Source organism: Aspergillus lucknowensis (assembly GCF_044049455.1).
Source record: "Aspergillus lucknowensis strain CBS 449.75 chromosome Unknown BJX67scaffold_29, whole genome shotgun sequence".
NCBI classification, from domain to species: Eukaryota; Fungi; Ascomycota; class Eurotiomycetes; order Eurotiales; family Aspergillaceae; genus Aspergillus; species Aspergillus lucknowensis.
Window position 1 is genome coordinate 288778 of NW_027263573.1, and position 19474 is coordinate 308251.

Below are 19474 nucleotides of genomic sequence, written 5' to 3' on the forward strand. Positions count from 1 at the left end.
CAAAACGTCTGTATCATTGTACAGTTTGAATTTAGGAAAGTAAAAATGATGTACAAGTGAATAGTAATAGTAAACCGACCGACTCGCGGGAGCTTATCTAGAACTCCACCCTGAAGACAAGGGCCTGGCTGTCGAGGTTGAAGCCAGACTCATCAGCGTATGGCAACTGACCGAAGTTCATGGCGCCTAGGGTCAACACATTAGCAAACACTACGTCCTGCACTCGAGGAAATAAGAGCGGAAACTCACCATCCTGAGTAATAAAGTCGTTATCACTAAACGAAAAGAGGAAGTACTCCGTTTTCTCGCCCTTACCCTTACTCCCACCCGTCCCAGACTCGGGCTCAACAGGGACGAGAACAAGCGACTCCCACTTCTCATTCAGCAATCCAGCATCCTGCTCGCCGCCATTGTGGAGACCAAACTTGGCGAGCTCGGAGTTTACATTAAAGTCCAAAAAGGGACAGTACTCGGCGGGCGTGATATCGTCGTTCAAGTTCCCCTTCGAGTCTGCGATGCTTCCGCGCGTAGAATCGTACTTCTCACCCTTTAGATCGGTGGTTTCGTTGGATATCGAGAAGATATCGATTTGGCGATAGACGGAAAGCGATTCGTCCTGTCCATGGCCGAACCCGGAGTCTCGGGAGAGAATCAGGAAGTCGCCTGTGCCGGGGAGTTGGAGGATCTCAGACTGAGAGGCGACGGCCTCGTCGAGGTCTTCGTCAGTGTAGTCGACGTACTTCGGGAGGATGACGGCGTACTCGTGCTTATAGCGGGGCCTGCTGGGATTCGAGATATCGTACTGGAGCACGCGGGCGGGCTGGCGGTTCTTCTTCTTGGGGCCGCCCTCCTGGTTGAGTGCGGACTGGATCATGACGTAGAGGGTCTCGCCGTCTGGGGAGATAGTGAGAGCTTCGAAGCCCTGGTTGTTGTTGCGGCCTGAATCTGTGTCTTCGGGGACGGGCATTGCCTCGGGTGCGTAGAGGGGTGGGCTGGCGGCGCTGAAGGAGAGGGTGCCGTTGCGGAGCGGGATGTAAGCCTCGGGAGGCTGGAGGGCCAGGACCATTTTCCCGTGTCTGTTGAAGCGGTAGACGTAGGGACCGTATTCGTCGGAGACCCAGAAGAAGCCCTCGTTGTCGATCACGAGGCCCTCGGAGTCGAGGGAGACGCGCCTCCCGCCTACGCCGGGGCCGCCGAAGCCATTGCCGATGTAGGTTGCTGCAGGGAGTGGAGGGAAGCCCCTGTATGAGGCGTGACCGGTGAAGTCGGGGTCGAGCCCTGTGAGGGGTACACCGTGGGGGTCCCGAAGGAGGATGGTGTCGAGATATGTCAAGTCCAGGTTGGGCTTAGAGGGGTTCTTTGCTGAGGCATTGGGAGCGAGCTTGAGCGCGACCTCGAACTTGTGGATGCGGGGGTTGAAATTGAGGGTACCATTTGTATTCCTGGTAGCGTTAGCAAGTTAGAGAGCGTCCTTCTTAAATACTGTACTAGTAGGTCCTTAAAATGTCAGTACTTACCAGCCACGGTCAGGAAGGAGCCAGAAGATACCGGAGTACGAGTCCTTGCCTGTCTTGCGCCATGAGCCCCTCTCAAGAGTGGCAGAGCTCCCAATGCCAGCCAGAGTGTCGCCGTACTTGTCCCGGGCGTTGGAAACAACAAAGCCGTATCCCTCGAGACCTGTATAGGCGTAGGTTGTGCTGCCGCAAGTGGTCTTGTTTACGACACGTGGGGGATAATTGGGACTGCAGTGGTTGGAACCGACAGCGGCGGCAGCTGCTAAGGGCAGAGCTTGGAGGAGAAAGGACCACTTCATGGCTGCTTGTCAAACGAGTGTAGTTGAGAAGATCCCTGAAGACGCTTAGTCTGTGAGGGGAAGCCAAGCTCCATGACGACGAGCTTCAGCAGAATAAATAGCACGCGGCCGGTTCAAGGCGCGTTCGTTTTTGATGTTCTGGAAGGCTTCGCTTCAGGGATGACATTGCCCCGAGAAATGAAGGCATCCAACGTGGTTGAACCTGAGAATGTGATTTGTAGAGAGTCTGAGCTGGTTCCTGCAGCAGATCCAATAATATTATTAAACACAAAATTATCCTTGCAATTAGCGCGAGATTTTGGCCCCAGAGAATGGAGCGTTAAATCTGATTAAATAAAGACAAGATGACTTTTCCTTCCCGCACGTTCAACACTCCAGCATTATTACTTGCCTCCCACTTTCGAATACAAAGCACTACTTTCGGTCGCATCCATCCGATAATTATATGCGCCCTGAGTCGCCGATATCCGCTCGTCCCCCACATCTTACTCCTGTCCAGCGTCCCAGGTGGTCGCTAGCTTGGGGTACTTCTCCTGAGCGTGATATCCCAGGTCTTTATAGATCGCATGATCGCCTTGTGGGGGTTAGCAAGCAGTCGAGGGAGTAAGAAGAGGTTTCTAACGAGATGGATAGGGAATAGAACGTGGCTTACCTCCCAGGGTCTCCAGCCTATCTTCATTCTCATCTTCCATCTTGATTACTTCTTCTTCAGGCTGCTCCTCTTCCGGTTTCTTCTCGCCCGGTTCAACCTTTGCTGCTTTGCCAAGGTCACCTGCAGCCGAACCGATCATCAGGAGTTGCGCATTGGGGTATTCAAGAAGCTCGGGCTCTGTTGGAATCCAGCGATAATCTTTGAACTTCTCTTGAATCCTATCATGGTTATTTAGTTATGTACCACTCACCAACCGGAGATCACGGTGCTACGTACCTCTCGGGAAACTCTGGCTCCTGAGGGAGACGGGCATAGGGAGGACCAGGGAACTTAGGGTTCTTTGACTGGAGAAGCCAGCTACCCCGTTCGCTGAGTCCAAAATCCTCTTGGATCTCCCCTAGCTTCTCGGGGAGTGTGATATGATACACAAGGTGGGTTGCTTTCTTGGTGGATGTAATGGCATACACACCCTCTGCGTAGGGTCTGGCTTCGGGAACTTCTCGCGTGCCTCGAGTAGCAGTCTCGTAGCTGTCGCCAGCAATAAAGTTTTGCTGTAGCTCCTTTAGCGAGGTACCGGACTTCTCGACGAAGCTCATCTCCCTCTCCCTTCCTGATATTGGGTACTTCTTTTTGGGTAGCATCAACAGTCGACACTTTGCGCCTGTATCTGCTGCGCCCTGTTCAGGCTCTAGTGCAGCACCAAGAGGAGTCGGCCGCAGCACAAAGAAGCTCCGCGCCACATCTTCAATACTTTGTGGTTCCCGGACATTGACCCGACCGCGGTAGAAGAAGTAGATTATGCCTTTCTCAAGGATGGTAGACGGAATCTGCTCTTCTCGTTCTCGCGACGTCTTCATTCCAGCCTCGGCTCCGTTGGTGGCGGCAGTAGTCGGCTTCTCCTCTAGTGCTTCCTCTCGCTTTACCTGCTGTTGTTCCTCAACCTTTGCTTCGGGCTTCGCTGGAGGCTTTTCTTGCTGTTTCTCTTCTGGTGGTGGTGCTTTAGCTTGTTCTGGGAACATTTAGTGTAAGTGACTACGCTAATATGGTGCCAAATGCGACTCACTCTCGCCTGCTTCTACTTTTTGCTCAGGCGCTTGCTCCGGGTTTTCTTTCCCAGACGTATCTGCCATCTCCTCGATATTCTTCTTTCCCTTCTTTGGCTCGGGGCCCTTCTCGACAGACCCTTTCCGCTTTGTGCTGACCGATCCCCTTCTCTTAGTTTCTGGAGCAGCTGCCATAGCTTCTTTGGCTTTCTGGGCAGCGTGGCGGGGGGAGGTTCGAGTCACCATGGTCAATGATAGATCTGTGCACTTATCGCTACAAGTGAGGAAAATTAGCACTTGCCTGGGCAATTGGTTAAGAAGGAGGTGGCAGGCTCAAGTCTATGTAGAGCAGTGAGGATGGCGTGACGTCATCTCGACAGCTTGCTACATTGAATCACGTGAAAGCGAACCAGAACAACTGTGATGCGAGACTGCAGTAAAACATCCATTGCTTTATCTAAGGGACGCATAGCACGGTCCCCTTTAGTCTATGTCCATCGCGTCTGGGCTTGCAGATCCGCTGAGGCAGGGGGTGCCGCTGGTATCAGTCGACGGGGAATCGCTGGACGATGTGCCAAACTCGTGGGTTGTGCAGGTGCGTTGCCCTTGAGTAGCGTTACGGTATTCCTCGGTATTTTTAGAAGGCCTGCTTTTCCTTCGCTGCCTCTTCGGGCTTATATTCGGTCCTTCATAGTGCAAATCAAGCACTGGGGTCGGCTGGCGTTGTTGACTCGATCGAAAAAGGCTAGGCACTATGTTGGCCGGCTTTCTCTTCTTTCCTCTTGTATGATAGCTCGGTGCTGGGTTGCTCGTATCGGAACCGCAGTAAAGGTCTTCCATCGAGCCGACTAAATCTTCCCAGGGCGAGGCTCCCCCTTGTTGTGCTTGGCTTGATTTATCAGAGTCTGAGGTAGTCCCGTCCTCTGGCTCCTCAATGGCATACGGCTTTACGGTCTGGACGCTCAAAAAATGGCCGTAGATACCCGGGGGGAAGTCTTCAATGCGTGATATCTCCACTTCATCATGGTTCCGCTGATCCTGGTCCAACTGAGACGCACGTCTCTGCTCGGTTGTTCTTTGGGAATCCGGCTCAAAACCACCAGAACATTTATCATCATGCCCCATGGTTTAAGGCTTGGTCGTCATCCAAGGTCCGGTTGAGGGAGCTGATTGATTCGGAGTGTGGTCGTCATGCTCAACGATAATGAGTGGTGGCTCTGGATTAAGCTGATGTGTTTAGAATTCTAGAATTCCTGCCTGGGGAAACATGAAATTAGTAACGGGCTGAATGTTAAAATCGTATCAAACAATAGTATCTGTCGTGGTCTGGAAACCAGTTGGGAAGGGATGAGCTCTTGGGGTCATCGGTGCCTGGCGTTGGAGGGGCTCACCGCCCAGCCCGCCATTGGTCCGCGCTACTCGCTTATTCAATAAGTCCACGTTACCGCCATGGAAGGTGTCCTGTCCAGACTCCAGCTTCGGACTGTCAATAAGAGAGACGTTCCTCAATCTCCGTCTCCCTGTTCCTCTGCCAATTCCTTCCCTTGTGCAGTGGATGAGGTGATCGCCTGCGTGATCTCTCAATCTCCAGTGCGCGGAGCTTACTTGTACCTCTCTATGGTGCGGCTTCGGCCAACACTCCTTCAAGATGCAGTCCTCCCCAAACATGCTGACCAAGGTACATGACCCCGCCCTATTTCGCGCCGCCGCCTAATCGCAGCTTCTAATGAAACTGGATAAATAGTTTGAATCGAAATCCTCCCGTGCGAAGGGAATTGCCTTCCATCCCAAGCGGTGCGTCGGAGCCACCTTCCCCTTCCCCGTCGCATTGGTCGAAAACTAACCCTGTGCAGGCCATGGATTCTCGTATCTCTCCATTCCTCGACAATCCAGCTATGGGATTACCGCATGGGAACGCTCATTGATCGATTTGAGGAACATGATGGACCAGTCCGAGGCATTGACTTCCACCCAACTCAGCCCCTCTTCGTTTCCGGAGGTGACGACTATAAGATCAAAGTCTGGAGTTATCAGACCCGGAGGTGTCTTTTCACATTAAATGGCCATCTGGACTATGTACGGACGGTTTTCTTCCACCATGAGCTCCCCTGGATTCTGTCCGCCTCGGACGACCAAACAATTAGGATCTGGAACTGGCAGAACAGGTCGTTGAGTAAGTTAGAATCGGGCCACTTGTACTAAAAATTACTGACATCTCGCTTCTTAGTTTGTACAATGACAGGACATAACCACTATGTGATGTGCGCACAATTCCACCCGACCGAAGACCTGATCGCCTCCGCCTCGCTCGATCAATCCGTTCGTATCTGGGATATCTCCGGGTTGCGGAAGAAACACTCGGCTCCGACCACCATGTCATTCGAAGATCAGATGGCTCGTTCCAATCCGTCGCAAGCGGATGTGTTTGGAAATACTGACGCGGTCGTGAAGTTCGTGTTGGAGGGCCACGATCGGGGCGTGAACTGGGTCGCTTTTCACCCATCGCTGCCCCTGATCGTCTCTGCAGGTGATGATCGCCTCATTAAACTATGGAGAATGAGTGGTATGTTGCGGCTGCACCGGCCCCCCTGATGCTGTATTAACTTGGTGTAAAGATACCAAAGCCTGGGAAGTGGACACCTGCCGAGGACATTTCCAGAATGCGTCTGCCTGTCTCTTCCACCCCCACCAAGACCTTATCCTCTCCGTTGGTGAAGACAAGACAATACGTGCATGGGATTTAAACAAGAGAACTTCCGTTCAGTCTTTCAAGCGGGACGTGGATCGATTCTGGGTAATTGCGGCCCACCCAGAGATCAATCTCTTTGCTGCTGGTCATGACACCGGTGTTATGGTCTTCAAGTTGGAGAGAGAGAGGCCCGCATCCGCCGTGTATCAGAACCAATTGTTCTATATCACGAAGGAGAAACATGTCAAGTCATTCGACTTTGCAAAGAACGTCGAGTCTCCGCCCATGCTGTCATTACGCAAACTCGGTTCCGCTTGGGTGCCCCCGCGTACGCTTTCGTATAATCCTGCCGAGCGTGCTATTCTCGTTACTTCTCCCACAGACGGCGGTGTATATGAGTTGATCCATCTCCCTCGAGACGCTACTGGAGCTATTGAGCCCACGGATGTCAAGCGTGGTCAGGCCTCCTCCGCTGTTTTTGTCGCCCGCAACAGATTTGCTGTCTTCAGCCAGGCAAACCAGCAGGTGGATATTAAGGATCTCAGCAATTCGACAACAAAATCCATCAAACCCCCTGCTGGAACCACTGACATCTACTTCGGTGGAACTGGCTCACTTCTTTTCATCACTCCTACCTCCGTCATTCTGTTCGATATCCAACAGAAGAAGCAACTGGCGGAGCTGGCCGTGAGCGGTGTCAAGTACGTTGTTTGGTCAAATGATGGACTTTATGCGGCTTTGCTCAGCAAGCACAATGTCACTATTGTCACGAAGACCCTTGAACAAGTAAGCAGCTTGCATGAGACAATACGTATCAAGAGCGCAGCTTGGGATGACGCTGGCGTCCTTCTTTACTCCACCTTGAACCATGTTAAGTACTCGTTGCTGAATGGGTATGTTCTTCCCCGCACCGGTTTTGATGGCTCAACTAACCCCCTTTACAGTGACAGCGGCATTATCAGGACCTTGGACCAAACGGTCTATCTCGTCAAGGTCAAGGGTCGGAGCGTCTACTGCTTGGATCGCAATGCGAAGCCTAGGACCCTGGAAATCGATCCTACCGAATACCGCTTCAAGCTTGCTCTTGTTAAAAGAAACTACGACGAGATGCTGCAAATCATCAAGACCTCGAGCTTGGTCGGCCAAAGTATCATTTCGTATCTGCAGAAGAAAGGCTATCCTGAAATCGCACTCCAGTTCGTGCAAGATCCCCAAACTCGATTCGAGCTTGCCCTGGAGTGCGGTAATCTGGACGTTGCTATTGAAATGGCTCGAGATCTGGACCGCCCCAAACTGTGGAGTCGACTTGGTACGGAGGCCTTAGCCCACGGCAATCATCAGATAGTCGAGATGGCTTATCAAAAACAACGAAATTTTGATAAACTGTCCTTCTTATACCTCGCTACTGGTGATCAGGAGAAGCTTTCAAGGATGGCTAAGATTGCAGAGCATCGTGGAGACTTCACTTCTCGTTTCCAGAACGCTCTCTACCGAGGCGATGTTCAAGACAGGATTCAAATGTTTAAGGAGGTGGATCTCTGTAAGTTGAAAGCCTCACATCCGTTTTGTACGTGTCTAACACTCTACAGATCCCCTTGCATACCTCACTGCCAAGTCCCATGGCTTGACCGAAGAGGCTGAGTCGATTCTCGAGGCAGTAGGCCTGACAGAAGACCAGATCTCCCTTCCAACGATTGAGGAACCTCTACAGGTAGCGCAACCTATCGTACCCACCTACAAGGCGAGCTGGCCTGTCAAGGCTGCTGCACACTCTTCTTTCGAAAAGGCCCTACTCGGCGAAGTTGGTGCGGGCGATGAAGAGGCTGCTGAGCTCGGGTTCGAGCCTGAAGAAGAGGAGGACGCTGTTACTGCGGGCGAGGCAATGGAAGACGAGGACGAGGACGTTGCCGGGTGGGACATGGGCGACGAGGTTAACGTTGAGGAGGACGTTGATTTTGTCAATGTCGACAGTGCTGAAGCAGGCGCTGGCAGCACCGAAGCGGATCTCTGGGCTCGTAACTCTCCGTTAGCGGCTGACCATGTTGCTGCTGGCTCTTTCGACACGGCCATGCAGCTTCTCAACCGCCAAGTGGGGGCTGTCCACTTCGCTCCTCTGAAGCCCAGATTCCTTGAAATCTTCAAGGCGTCAAAGACCTACCTCTCTGCAACTCCCGGCCTTCCTCCTCTCGTCAACTACGTACGACGCACTGTGGAGGAGACGGATAGCCGTAAGGTACTCCCTGCCATCCCCCGGGACCTCGAGACCATCGCCAGCGCCGACCTGCAAGAAGGCTATGCAGCAATGAGAGCGAACAAGCTGGAGGACGGTGTCAAGATCTTCAAGGGTATATTGCACTCTGTTCTCGTCAACGCAGTGTCGTCTGAGGCCGAGGTTGAGCAGGCAAAAAAGATTATAGCAACGGCTCGAGAGTATATCCTTGCTATGTCTATTGAGCTGGAGCGCCGGTCTCTCTCCACGGATTCACCCGAGGATCTTAAGAGAAGCCTTGAGCTTTCTGCTTACTTCACAATCCCCAAGCTGGAAGTTGCTCACAGGCAATTAGCTCTAATGGCGGCGATGAAACTTGCCTTCGCTAACAAGAATTACTCCTCCGCTCTCAGCTTTGCCAACCGCATGCTGGCCAATGGTGGCTCCGCTAAACTCTTGGACCAGGTCAGTATCATTTCCCCCTTCCTCGCCGGATAGGTTCTAACATCTTACACAGGCGAAGAAGATTAAAGCTCAGAGTGAGCGTAATCCTCAGGACAAGATCGAGATTGAATTCGACCAGTTCGCCGAATTTGATATCTGCGCTGCCTCACACACTCCCATCTACAGCGGGTCTCCTAGCGTCTCAGATCCATTCACCGGTGCCAAGTACCACGAACAATATAAGGGTAGCGTGTGCCGGATATCAGAAGTCACCGAGATCGGCGCGCCTGCGAGTGGGCTGCGGTTGTTTGTTCCGAGCCAGATATAATTCCACGATGCTTGATGGGTTATGTTTAAGGATAGAAAAGTGGATTCCTATCTCCTACCTTCTTCACGGACTCATGATCCTGAGGTTTCCTTCTTAGATATATGGATCTGTTGCCTGTCTTCAATAATTGCTGAGCGATGTTAGTATAATATATTCTTGAATGCAATGCATGTCAAACTGTGATATGGAGATGTCTATTCTATATTCATACATTACATATCTCGAAATATAGCTATCGGAGAGAAGAAATTCCACCCACCCTTCCCACCTATAAGCATTATCAAGAATCCCCCAGAAGAACAAGATCAATCACACCTCCCATCCTTCCACCCAGTCCTCCACCTCTCCTCCCAAAGCCGACAATCAAACTCCTTCTTCCCCAGCTTCCGGTTCACCTCATTATGCGCCTCACACATCCAATTCCCAAACTCCTTCCTCCCACCCAGTTTCGGCTGATTCTTGCCGCTCGGCTCCGCCATCCAGGCCCGGAAATCATCGGCACACACCCAGCACGGGTAGAGCTTTGAGAAGAGTTTCAGGAACCCGCGCATCTCGGATTGTTGCTCCGCCGTGGCTTTTTCGGGGTATGTTGCTGTCATGCTGTGGAGGAGAGTCCAGGTTGAGCGGCCAAGTTCCTCGACGTCGGGCGGGCATTCTTTCGGTGAGGTTGTGGTTGCGGTGGGGGGGAGGGCTTGGGATTGGGATTGCGATTGTGTGGAGGCTGAAGAGGCGGAGGAGGATGGTTTGGCTTGTTTTGTTAGGTTGCGCCAGGCGGCTGCGGAGGTGCAGAGGCGGCATCTGTTGCATTTCCGGAGGAGATTTTGTTAGCTTCCTTAACTTTTATTGAGAATTTGTGGCTGAGACGAAGGTTGGGGTTGGGCCCGGGTTCAGATTCAGACTCAACATCGGCGAAACGTACGGTTTCCCATCTTTATCTAGCACGACTCCACTCGGCGTCTTTCCTGTCTTTCCTGTTGTGGTTGAAGATGTTGCGGTGTCATCGTTCTTGGAATCTGACGAGGCAGGCGAGGAGGAGCTCGCCGTAGCATTCTGGAACTGGTGAATGAAGAGGTGCTTTTGCGACTTTGGTTGCGCTTGACCTTGCGGTTGCGACTCCAATGGTGACTCCGCCATTTGGACGGATTTCTGGGAGGAGTGTGTGGGGTAGGGGTTCTCGTGCTCAAAATGCTGATGCGAATGGCCTATGAAGTGGTAGTTGTTGTTTTTTCTATAGCTATATATTGTCGACTGCTTCTTGGTTGACTGCGGGAGATTTTATAGATGCATGGGAGAGTCGGGGAATTTATCAAACTGCTTTGTCAGCGGCCGCCGACGGAAGCCGGCCCGCATTGATGGGGAAAGCTTGGATGGGATGGATGGAGACTGACAGGTGCTTGCGGCTTGAACTATGAGATTTTGAATGGTTTCCATTCTGCCTTATATCCCGTTATAGCGATTACCCGTGCAAGGCACTGGACGAACACTCTCTCATCCGATAAGAGGAATCTGTTCGCAGTCGATCCCAACTTTTCGGCGCGTCGTGCGCGCGCTCTGGACCCCCACGCTTTCACCTAGTTTCGCGAAGCACAACTTCTGAGCAGACAGCACAAAGCCGCGAAAAGTGGCATCGAGGAGCATGGCTCGACGATACGCTCTCTCCGACTCCGACTCCGACTCTGAACCCGACAAGTCGGATACACCGTCTCAACCTTCCGACAAGGAGCTCGAGCAAGCTCTTCGCGATGCGGTCGCTAAGATTTACAAGACAGGGAAGATCGAGGAGTTGACGGTTAAGAGGGTTCGATTGGCAGCTGAGAAGGAGCTACAGCTTGAGGAGGGCTTTTTCAAAGCCAGTGATGACTGGAAAGCGAGAAGTGATCGGATTATCAAGGATGAGGTGGTATGTGTTTCATCGCGGCGTTTTGTTTATATTTTGGTTTTACTTCGGTTTCCGGCTGACAATTGCCATCCGGCAGGAAGTACAAGATGCCGCCGGGCAGGATTCACAGGCTGATGAGCCTGAAAATGCGCACTCGCCCTCTCCAGTAACCACGAAGCCGACGAAACGAGAAAAGCCGAAGACATCCTCAGCGCCTCGAAAACGCCGCAAGACGAATTCAGGGAGTGAGGTAGACAGTGACTTTCATGACGAGGGCGGGGAGCGAACCAAGCCAACGAAAAAGCAGAAACCAGCAGCAAAGACCAAGCCTGAGCCCGAACTGTCTGAGGAGAAGGTTCTGGATGATTCTGACGCAAACGAGGAGCAAAACACTAAATCGGCTGGGCAGACCGCGGAAGCAGGTGGGGACTCAGAGAGTGAAATGTCTGTTGTCCTAGACGAAGAGCACGAGCACAAAACCAAACGTCAACGGCCAAAAAAGAGCGCGGGGGGACTTCCTGGAAAGACGAAGAAGAAGGCGCCCACGAAAGCAAAGGATGCCGACACGGATCCCAACCAAGCGGAGATTAAGCGGTTGCAAGGTTGGCTGATCAAGTGTGGTATTCGCAAGATGTGGGCGCGAGAGCTAGCTCCGTACGAAACACCCAGGGCAAAGATCAAACATCTTAAGGATATGCTGAAAGACGCTGGGATGGAGGGGCGGTATTCGGTAGAGAAGGCTCGACAGATCAAGGAGGAGCGGGAGCTCCGGGAGGACCTAGAGTTGGTCCAAGAAGGAGCGAAGCGTTGGGGTAGAGAGGAAGAAGGTGCCGGCAGTGACGGCGCGCAGCCCAGGCGACGATTGAATCGAGGACTGAAGAGCCTCGCGTTTCTCGAGAGTGACGGCGAGGAAACGGATTGACACGGGGATGTGTTGGGCTTGCGTGTATTGGGTGAGAGGGCTGAGAATCCTTTCGCCATATGTATAACTTAACATCTTAATGTACTGAACACTGGTGTCTGGTGATCATTTGCCCAGTTTTGGTCCGCTCATGCGTTGGGCAGCGAGACTGAAGACGGCGACAGAGGATATGAAGAGGACGAGGTTGTAAAACTGCGACGAACCCGAGTCAGCATCGTTCACATTCGATCAGGAGGGGGATGGCGCACGGCAGTCCGGGAGTATTCGTTCTCCTCCGCTTCGGACCTGGCCTCGACAAACAAGCGTCGTAGATTCGGGAGGTTTGCCTATGACCATTGTGAGAATGCGCTCCTATATAAGAGAAAGGAAAGACTGCGTACCATGCTGAAGTTTGTGGGGGGCACTGAGGAGAGGAGGCGGAATTGCACAAGCTGGTTCGGGGGTTGAGGAAGTTCAGAGCGGTTGAGATCAGCCGCCTTTGTGGACAACAACTCTTTTTGGGTCTGGACCAACTTCACCTCCCCCCGGCCTCCGTCTCTCTTCTTCCCTCCGACCTTTCTTCCTCCTTTAGTTAACATTTTGTACCCTACGTCGCGGGGCCCACGGTCGAATAATCTCCCTCGAACCTTTCCTGCAGCCCCCCGATTCCGTCTCAGCTCACTCCAGGCGGTCCACTTCTCCCTGAAGCGAACTTGACCGTCGCCCAACTCCCCCGCAGTGGTTGCTAACACCACGACTTCGGCCTCTTTTCTTTCTGTTTGCACTGCTTTTCTGCGGAGGCGCGACTTTGTCGTCGCTGAAGCCCGTCTTTACTCAGAATGGCGATGAATAAGATCCGCGGCGCCTTCGCGGTACCTCGGAAAGGCGAGACCTTCGAATTGCGGGCTGGTCTTGTGTATGAAAATGTCCCTCCTGCAGTGTGATGACAGCCTCAATGCTAACAGGACTCATAGTTCACAGTACGCCTATGAGAGGTATGTTATATCTTGAGCAATTTATGAGACCTCCGATTCAGCGTTTCGAACAATGTCTGATTCTTGTTGTAGAAAGGAAGCGATTCAAAAGACGATTATGGCTATGACCTTGGGCAAGGATGTCTCCGCTCTCTTCCCTGACGTGCTCAAGAACATTGCGACGACCGATTTGGAGCAAAAGAAGCTTGTATATCTCTATCTTATGTGAGCCCAATTCCACCCTATCCATGCTCCCGCCTCTAATCTCAAACTCCGCGAGGCAGGAACTACGCCAAATCACATCCAGACCTCTGTATTCTCGCCGTGAATACCTTTGTGCAAGATTCCGAAGACCCAAATCCTCTTATTCGAGCACTTGCAATCCGAACAATGGGATGTATCCGAGTGGATAAGATGATTGATTATATGGAAGAGCCACTTAGGAAGACACTGCGGGACGAGTCGCCGTACGTCCGCAAAACTGCTGCCATTTGCGTCGCCAAACTATTCGATCTGAGCCCGGGTATGTGCTTGGAGAATGGGTTCCTCGAGATGCTGCAAGAAATGATCGCAGATCCAAACCCGATGGTTGTTGCCAACGCAATAACGGCTTTATCTGAAATCCACGAAGCTGCGCCGGAAACCCAAGCTCTGCAGGTGACCCCGAACACTCTCCGAAAACTCCTGATGGCGCTGAACGAATGTACTGAATGGGGCCGAGTCACAATTCTCTCGACTCTGTCAGAGTACAGAACGAGCGCCGTCAACGAGGCAGAGCAGATTTGTGAACGGGTTGCGCCGCAGTTCCAACACGCCAACCCTAGTGTGGTACTAGCCGCCGTCAAAACCGTCTTTCTCCATATGAAACTCGTCAATGCCGAGCTCGCAAAGAACTACCTTAAGAAGATGGCTCCTCCATTAGGTAACTCGACTCTTTCCGTCCTACCGCTATATACCTACTAATATCTACCCCCAGTTACCCTGGTTTCATCCGCCCCCGAAGTACAGTATGTGGCTTTGCGCAATATCGACCTGTTGTTACAGAAGCAGCCCGAGATCCTCAACAAAGAGCTTCGCGTCTTCTTCTGCAAGTATAACGACCCGCCTTATGTCAAGTTCCAGAAACTTGAGATTATGGTACGGATAGCCAACGACAGGAACTTCGACCAGCTCCTAGCAGAACTGAAAGAGTACGCCCTGGAGGTGGATATGGATTTCGTGCGTCGTGCAGTCAAGGCAATTGGTCAGGTCGCCATCAAGATTGAGAGCGCTTGTGAGAGATGCGTCAACACTCTGCTGGATCTTATCAATACGAAGGTAAACTACGTCGTGCAAGAAGCTATTGTGGTCATCAAGGACATTTTCCGCAAATATCCAGGCTACGAAGGCATTATTCCCACGCTGTGTAAGTGTATCGATGAGTTGGATGAGCCAAACGCGAGGGCCGCACTCATCTGGATTGTGGGAGAATACGCTGAGAAGATCAGCAATGCTGGTGATATCTTGGCTGGCTTTGTTGAAGGCTTCAACGAGGAGTTCTCACAAGTTCGTCTAATTCTATTTCCCTGGTCGGGAAGGTTCACTTGTTTGCTAACCGATAATCGCAGACTCAACTACAAATATTGACCGCTGTCGTGAAGCTCTTCCTGAAACGCCCTGACAAAGCTCAAGGACTAGTTCAGAAGGTGCTGCAGGCAGCAACAGCAGAGAACGACAACCCCGATGTGCGTGACCGAGCCTACGTCTACTGGCGCTTATTGTCAAGCACCAGCGACTCCAATGCTGCCAGGAACGTGGTTCTTTCCAAGAAGCCCCCAATTGTCACTACTATCCATTCTCTACCCCCTACTCTTCTCGAGCAACTTCTTACCGAACTCTCTACCCTCGCGTCCGTTTACCACAAGCCCCCGGAGCAGTTCGTTGGCCAGGGACGTTTCGGTGCGGATGCAGTCCAGAAAGCTGCGATTGAGTATGTCATCCGATTACCGCTCCGCGTCTACCCACAGTCTAACATCTCTACTCTAGGGAACAACTTCAGAATGCTCGCGAAAACCCGTTGGCTGCGGCAGCCGCGGCGGCAGTTTCTGGCACAGCTCCTCCACAACAGCAAAACAATGTCGAAAATCTTCTGGATATCGATTTCGATGGCACTGCGCCTGCATCTGCTCATAAGGAACCCAACGGCGGTGTGTCCGGCTTGGAGGGCCTAGCTGGTACTCCCGTCCGCGTCGAATCACCCGCAGCTGGTGCACCCGCAGGGAGCAACAATCTGGATGACCTTCTCGGTGTTTTCGGAGATAGTGGCGCTGCGTCCTCAACGGCCGCAAGCGCACCTCCGAATGGTGGTGCTGGGGCTGATCTCCTGAATGGCTTTGGCGGCCTGGACCTCTCTGGAAGCAGTATGTCCTCACCACCACCTGTACCGGGGCCAAGCCAGCCGAAGAAGACCAATGAGGACATAATGTCATTGTTCTGAACAGGCAAAAATAAACGTTAATTATCAGCGGGATGGCTGTTATATATTAGGTGGTGGAGGGAAAAGATCGACCTGTGCCCGCTTCTAATCTTCACCATTCGATCGCACGATTGTATCGGTGGCATTATCTCCTTACTCGTGTATCTTTCATGTATATCGCATTTTGAGCATTAGTTCCTGTGGTGTCTGAGACGCCAATGGAAAAATAGACGTGAGATGAGAGTGCACCTGTGATTACACCTGTTTCCCAGCTCGAGTCCATTGTAGAGACGGCCATCATAACTCTCTATCTCGTCATCAACGTTTAATCTATGGTTTACCCATTCTAATGCTCCTCGTTGACAAGCACATATCGGTACCGGGCTTTGCCTTCATGCATATCGACGATTGCCTTGTTGGCGTTCTTCATGGGGACCTCCTCGACCCACGGCTTCACGTCCTTCTCCGCCGCGAGGGCAAGCATCTCCCGAAGCTCACCGGGGCTACCAACAAGAGAGCTCTCCATCTTCAGACGGCGCTTGAGAGCCCCAACAGGGGCATTTAGCGTTCCATCCTCTGGCAACCCGACCTGGACGAAGCTCCCGTTCGTCGCAAGCAGGTCTACGTAGTCGTTCATAGGCATCTATCCCACATCAGCTTCCATGTGCATACGCTTGATTGAGTGAAGGAACATACCTTGGTCGAAGATACAGTACAGATAATCAAGTCCAAGGACCTTGCATGCTTAGCTGCCCACCCCTCCTCCTCATCTGTCGCAATATAGACATCCGCCCCCATTTTCAACGCATCTTCACTCTTCCCCTTCTTCCTCGAAATCGCAACAACCCGATCAGCCCCCAACGCCTTCGCAAACAACACACCGAAATGTCCCAACCCCCCAACCCCAATAATCCCCACCCTTTTCCCAGGTCCACACCCATTATGCTTCAACGGGGAATAAAGCGTCACCCCGCCACAGAGCATCGGCGCCGCCTCAGCCGAAGGCACGGTGTCGGGGATCTTGACGACAAAATGCGACGGCGCACGGTTATACAGCGCGTATCCGCCGTACGACTTGCCGCCGTTGACATGCACGTTGTTGTACGTGCCCACGAACTTGTGCGAGCAGTAGTTCTCCCACCCCATTGCGCACTCGGGACAGTCGCCGAACCGCCCCAGGCAGGCATCGCTCTGTGCGCCGACACCGACTCTGTCACCCACTTTTATGCCCCCCACGGCCTTTGTGCCGACTCGGACTGCCGTGCCGACGATTTCGTGGCCCACGCAGCAGGGGTACAGCGTTGGGCGCTGGGTATTGTTAGCCACGAGCCCTAATAGGGCCGGAGGGAGGGAGGGCATGTAGCCTGGAAGAATAACTATAACTCACCCAACCACTCCGCAGGGTATGCAGATCCGAACCGCAGATACCGCAGTGCGTGATCTTGATATCGACGTCCGTTTCCTCCCACGGCTTGGGCTCGAATTCCCGCCAGACCATGTTCCCGGCTGCGGACTTTTCGTCGAGGCCTAGCCAGCCTTCGAACTTGTAGTCTTGCTGTGCCATATTGTGGTGGTATACCCTTATTTATCCGGGGGAGGGAGGGAAACTGAGGAAGGGATGGGAGAAAGGAGAAGCTTTTCTGGTTCTGTGAATGTTGGAGAGTATCCATCGATTGCGGTCCCACATCGTCGGAAGATCCTCTTTGGGATGCAAAAGAAGGGAGACCTCCAACCTTGGATTAATAATCGTGAGGAAAAAGAGGCCGTTACCAACCGACCGAGTGGTTGGATGTGAGACTGGGAGACAGAGGGACTTCAAATACAAATACGAGCCCGAATAGCCTCATGGTATACTTCCCATCACTGGGAACTGGTACTGTCAGTTTGCTACACTGAACAACAGAAGCGAATCCGTGCAAATGCAAGTTTTGATTAAGAATTACTATTACTACTTTGTATATAACGGAAGATCATCTCGCATATCCTCGTTCGATTCACGACCCAAGCCGCAATCTTCGAGACGAGGGAGTGGGATGGGAAAGGAAGGAGACAAAACCCGAAACTCCAGAATAAGAATACCCTTTTTTTCTTTTTGTTTTTTTTTTTTCCTTCTTTTTTTTAGAGAGACTGGCGCGTTTCATGGCCCATTGGGATGGACACCTGTTGGCGGGACCGTTTACAGGAGGACCATGGCCGCCATGAGAGCAGCGAGGAAGCCAGCAGTGGGGCGGATGTTGTCGGCGGCACCGGTGAATCCAGGGCGTTCAGGAGATACACCAGTGGGAGGTGCCTCGGGAGCACCAGGACGACCCGATTGACCAGGGATTTCAGGAGCTCCAGGAGCTCCAGGAGCACTCGTAGCAGTGGGCTTAGCAGGGGAGCTGCTCTGTCCGGGAATGCTTGGGGCACCGGGAGCGCCGGGAGCGCCGGGAGCGCCAGGGGCACCAGGGGGGGTGCTTTGCCCGGGAACGCTAGGAGCACCAGGAGCGCCGGGAGCGCCAGGGGCACCAGGGGGGATGCTTTGCCCGGGAACGCTAGGAGCACCAGGAGCACCAGGGGGGCTGCTTTGCCCAGGAACGCTAGGAGCACCAGGAACGCTAGGAGCACCAGGAACGCTAGGAGCACCAGGAACGCCAGGAGCACCAGGAACGCCAGGAGCACCAGGAACGCCGGGAGCGCCAGGGGCACCAGGGGGGCTGCTTTGCCCGGGAACGCCAGGAACACCAGGGACGCCGGGAGCACCGGGCTGGCCAGGTTGACCGGGTTGTCCGGGAACTGGAACTGGAATGGGGATCGGACCAGGCGAGGAGGCTGGAGGCACTGGCACAGGTGAGGAGCCCGGGGGAGCCGGCACAGGCTGTGTGGTTGGGACAACAGGCGGCGCAGTGCTGTTCTGGAAAGGAGGAGTGTGGGTAGAAATTGGAACAGTGGTGGTGGAGTTGGCGGTACCAGTGGGTACCGGACGGCCAGTCGGAATGGGCCCACCGGTAGGGCCAGGCTGCCCGCCAGTAGGGACTGTAGGCCGGTGGACTGGGGGCCGAGTCTCTTCCTCGCAGAAGGTCGTGGTGACGGTGATAGTGTTGGTCAAGGTAATGGGGACCGTCAGGGTCTTGGTTCCAGAAGTAACGACAGATGAGGTGACCGGGCATGAAGTGGTCGTGAAGGTGGTTGTCCTGGTCACCTGGGAAGGCGCCACCGAGACCGCGGAGGATGCAGGAGCCCTATGGTGGACGACACCGCCGAAGGCCGGGGCAGCTAAGGCCAGGAGAGCCGTGATCTGTTTAACCATCTCGAAGGATGTTCAGCAGAAAGATGAGGCAGAAATAATAGGCAATAGAACTTTTGAGCAAAACGAGCGAAGTGAGAGCGAGTGAACTTCTGCCTGATATAATCGAGTGCGAGGGAAAGACAGCTCCAAAGGCGAGGAGATTCAAGTTTATATCCCTCAAGGATCACAAAATCTACCGTTTGCAACTCTGGGAGGTCTACCAGTGGCGATGAAGCCATGATGCCACTGTAGTATCCGCTGGAACCAGGACGTATGTGATGATCAACATGTAGGTCATGGAAAAGGAACGCATCATACAAGCCAATAACGAAGTCTGATGAATTGTAGAGGTCCGGTATCAGGTCCGTACCATGGATAGCAGAGGAACACTGAGCGGGAGATGGGTAAATACAATTTTGAGAAGCTGTAGGATACTGCTCAATCACCAGGAGCCCAAGAGTGACATTTCATAGTTCCATCAGGAGAAAGCTCCACAAGGTCCACTCTAGGATGGAAGTCTCACGCTTGACGATGTCTTCGAAAAGCCAACCGGTGATGGAGGCGTCATAGATTGGGGCAAGGCCGTTGAACAAAAGCTCCAACCAAAGGCTCGAGCAGCATTGCGAGGAGTTGCTTAAGCTTCATGAGTTCGAGGATGTCCTTCAAGCTGGCTGGGAATTTGTCGCCTTGTTGAGATCCGTCGGGTCTCAACACTACCCATCAATGGAAGCGGAGGTACGTCTGATAGCCGGTAGACAAATTATTCTGGTCTTCGAGCAGGCGGAAATCTGGACGGCCACCCGGCCACCCGGCCATCGA

The 19474-nt window shown here is 52.9% G+C and overlaps 10 protein-coding genes across 10 annotated transcripts; 3 read left to right on the top strand and 7 right to left on the bottom strand.

The window, feature by feature from the left end:
* Window positions 1-5: 5 nt before the first annotated feature.
* Window positions 6-2055, bottom strand: BJX67DRAFT_357529 (esterase-like/phytase family protein). Its single transcript, XM_071029499.1, has 3 exons — window positions 1518-2055; window positions 250-1442; window positions 6-186 (listed from the first exon to the last, which is right to left on the bottom strand). The coding sequence occupies exons 1-3, from the start codon at window positions 1811-1813 to the stop codon at window positions 98-100; spliced, it is 1578 nt and encodes a 525-aa protein (XP_070884829.1). The 5' UTR covers window positions 1814-2055; the 3' UTR covers window positions 6-97.
* BJX67DRAFT_157154 (uncharacterized protein) lies at window positions 2038-3872 on the bottom strand. Its single transcript, XM_071024876.1, has 4 exons — window positions 3529-3872; window positions 2742-3474; window positions 2466-2683; window positions 2038-2387 (listed from the first exon to the last, which is right to left on the bottom strand). Exons 1-4 carry the CDS (start codon window positions 3752-3754, stop codon window positions 2299-2301), a joined length of 1266 nt encoding a protein of 421 aa, XP_070884830.1. The 5' UTR covers window positions 3755-3872; the 3' UTR covers window positions 2038-2298.
* Window positions 3873-3991: 119 nt separating this feature from the next.
* On the bottom strand, window positions 3992-4633 carry BJX67DRAFT_382535 (uncharacterized protein; the record flags this gene model as incomplete). The annotated part of the gene is made up of 1 exon (XM_071033263.1): window positions 3992-4633. The coding sequence occupies one exon, from the start codon at window positions 4631-4633 to the stop codon at window positions 3992-3994; it is 642 nt and encodes a 213-aa protein (XP_070884831.1).
* Window positions 4634-4966: 333 nt separating this feature from the next.
* On the top strand, window positions 4967-9424 carry BJX67DRAFT_157240 (coatomer subunit alpha). Its single transcript, XM_071024878.1, has 8 exons — window positions 4967-5186; window positions 5253-5302; window positions 5362-5681; window positions 5736-6071; window positions 6124-7090; window positions 7142-7737; window positions 7787-8871; window positions 8924-9424. The coding sequence occupies exons 1-8, from the start codon at window positions 5157-5159 to the stop codon at window positions 9176-9178; spliced, it is 3639 nt and encodes a 1212-aa protein (XP_070884832.1). The 5' UTR covers window positions 4967-5156; the 3' UTR covers window positions 9179-9424.
* Window positions 9194-10711, bottom strand: BJX67DRAFT_157250 (flavin-linked sulfhydryl oxidase). Its single transcript, XM_071024880.1, has 3 exons — window positions 10567-10711; window positions 10098-10489; window positions 9194-9976 (listed from the first exon to the last, which is right to left on the bottom strand). The coding sequence occupies exons 2-3, from the start codon at window positions 10310-10312 to the stop codon at window positions 9484-9486; spliced, it is 708 nt and encodes a 235-aa protein (XP_070884833.1). The 5' UTR covers window positions 10313-10489; window positions 10567-10711; the 3' UTR covers window positions 9194-9483.
* Window positions 10401-12142, top strand: BJX67DRAFT_157257 (putative transcriptional regulator). The gene is made up of 2 exons (XM_071024881.1): window positions 10401-11078; window positions 11155-12142. The coding sequence occupies exons 1-2, from the start codon at window positions 10815-10817 to the stop codon at window positions 11977-11979; spliced, it is 1089 nt and encodes a 362-aa protein (XP_070884834.1). The 5' UTR covers window positions 10401-10814; the 3' UTR covers window positions 11980-12142.
* On the bottom strand, window positions 12032-12729 carry BJX67DRAFT_157309 (uncharacterized protein). The gene is made up of 2 exons (XM_071024882.1): window positions 12360-12729; window positions 12032-12171 (listed from the first exon to the last, which is right to left on the bottom strand). Exons 1-2 carry the CDS (start codon window positions 12555-12557, stop codon window positions 12085-12087), a joined length of 285 nt encoding a protein of 94 aa, XP_070884835.1. The 5' UTR covers window positions 12558-12729; the 3' UTR covers window positions 12032-12084.
* On the top strand, window positions 12678-15572 carry BJX67DRAFT_157244 (putative AP-1 adaptor complex subunit beta). Its single transcript, XM_071024879.1, has 7 exons — window positions 12678-12874; window positions 12933-12953; window positions 13026-13157; window positions 13217-13854; window positions 13909-14477; window positions 14540-14901; window positions 14958-15572. The coding sequence occupies exons 1-7, from the start codon at window positions 12798-12800 to the stop codon at window positions 15406-15408; spliced, it is 2250 nt and encodes a 749-aa protein (XP_070884836.1). The 5' UTR covers window positions 12678-12797; the 3' UTR covers window positions 15409-15572.
* A 161-nt stretch (window positions 15573-15733) lies between these two features.
* On the bottom strand, window positions 15734-16951 carry BJX67DRAFT_372979 (NAD(P)-dependent alcohol dehydrogenase; the record flags this gene model as incomplete). The annotated part of the gene is made up of 3 exons (XM_071031323.1): window positions 15734-16030; window positions 16084-16695; window positions 16775-16951. 3 exons carry the CDS (start codon window positions 16949-16951, stop codon window positions 15734-15736), a joined length of 1086 nt encoding a protein of 361 aa, XP_070884837.1.
* Window positions 16952-17563: 612 nt separating this feature from the next.
* On the bottom strand, window positions 17564-18676 carry cspA (putative cell surface protein; the record flags this gene model as incomplete). Its single annotated transcript, XM_071033264.1, has 1 exon — window positions 17564-18676. One exon carries the CDS (start codon window positions 18674-18676, stop codon window positions 17564-17566), a length of 1113 nt encoding a protein of 370 aa, XP_070884838.1.
* Window positions 18677-19474: the final 798 nt, after the last annotated feature.